General features: G+C 34.3%; 1 protein-coding gene across 3 annotated transcripts; it reads left to right on the plus strand.

Moving 5' to 3' along the window:
* Window positions 1–6: 6 nt before the first annotated feature.
* Window positions 7–829, plus strand: LOC118749080 (putative nuclease HARBI1). 3 transcript variants are annotated; one of them, XM_036483860.1, is made up of 3 exons: window positions 7–159; window positions 222–366; window positions 426–829. In XM_036483860.1, the coding sequence occupies exons 1-3, from the start codon at window positions 148–150 to the stop codon at window positions 482–484; spliced, it is 216 nt and encodes a 71-aa protein (XP_036339753.1). In that variant the 5' UTR covers window positions 7–147; the 3' UTR covers window positions 485–829. The 3 variants fall into 3 exon arrangements, with proteins under 3 accessions (XP_036339753.1, XP_036339754.1, XP_036339755.1); XM_036483861.1 differs by having other exon boundaries at window positions 7–153; window positions 426–510; XM_036483862.1 differs by having other exon boundaries at window positions 7–150; window positions 426–510.
* The last annotated feature ends 237 nt before the right edge of the window (window positions 830–1,066 follow it).

The raw sequence follows: 1,066 nt of genomic DNA on the forward strand, positions 1-1,066 counted from the left end.
ACTGCAACAAGCAAAATCACATTTTTATAACAAAAGTAGAATTCCAGGAATAATCGTGTTGATGGCACACACATTAAAATTGTCGCACCTAGGAAGGAACTGCAGCATTTGTATTATAACAGAAAGGGATTCTTCAGCATTAATGCTATGGTTGTTAGTGTACATATATACATGTGTTATTAACTTCTGATTCTAAATGTGTATGCTTATGTAATTTTCAGGTCTGTGATCATACAATGAAAATACGATACATAAATGCCAAAAATCCGGGAGCGACACATGATTCTATGGTTTTTAATATGTCGTCACTGAAAATACATTTAGAGCAGCAACATCTTAATGGTCTTCGAAATACTTGGCTACTTGGTATGTAATCAAAACTAAGCCAACATGTATTTCCTTTTTTATAATTTTCTCCGCCTTAGGTGATGCTGGATACGCTCTGAAACCTTACTTAATGACGCCGTTCAGAAATTCTGAGTAAGGATCTCTACAAAGGGCATATAACAAACAACATGCCAAAGGAGGAAGTATCATTGAGCGAACAATTGGAGTTTTGAAGAATAGGTTTAGATGTTTGTTGCAGGCAGGTGAAGAGCTCCACTATATTCCAAAAAAAGCAACACAAATTATAAATGTGTGTGCAGCTTTGCACAACATTTGCTTGTTTTATAATGTACAAATCCCCGATGAGGAGGAGTTTTCAAATGTGACTTATGACGATGATGTCGGAGACGTTGAAGTGGAACCTGTTGACAACTCACAAGCAGAAGACATAAGAAATGAAATTTTAAGAACATTATAGAAAGCATGATTAAAAAATATTAAAAACCAGTTACGCCAGAGTTTCTTGTACACATGTATGTAGGTGCATTACATAAAATTTATCTCAAATTCATTTCCTTATTTTAATATACATTTAGGTTTAAACAGTCTTTCTAAATTCATCATACAGAAAAAAATAGCTCATTAATTCATTTATCTTAAAGTTAAACTTCTTCTTATTTGGCGCTGTAACCACCTAAGCGATTTTGGCCGAGTCCAAAACAGCACGCCAGTCATTTCT

The sequence above is a fragment of the Rhagoletis pomonella genome, unplaced genomic scaffold (genome assembly GCF_013731165.1).
Source record: "Rhagoletis pomonella isolate Grant_MI unplaced genomic scaffold, Rhpom_1.0 Rhpom_scaffold_00014, whole genome shotgun sequence".
NCBI classification, from domain to species: Eukaryota; Metazoa; Arthropoda; class Insecta; order Diptera; family Tephritidae; genus Rhagoletis; species Rhagoletis pomonella.

Bases quoted from the DNA above. Each gene is read 5' to 3' on its own strand.
- LOC118749080 (XM_036483860.1), top strand. The intron at 367-425 runs GTATGTAATCAA...TCTCCGCCTTAG, and splicing joins TCGAAATACTTGGCTACTTG to GTGATGCTGGATACGCTCTG.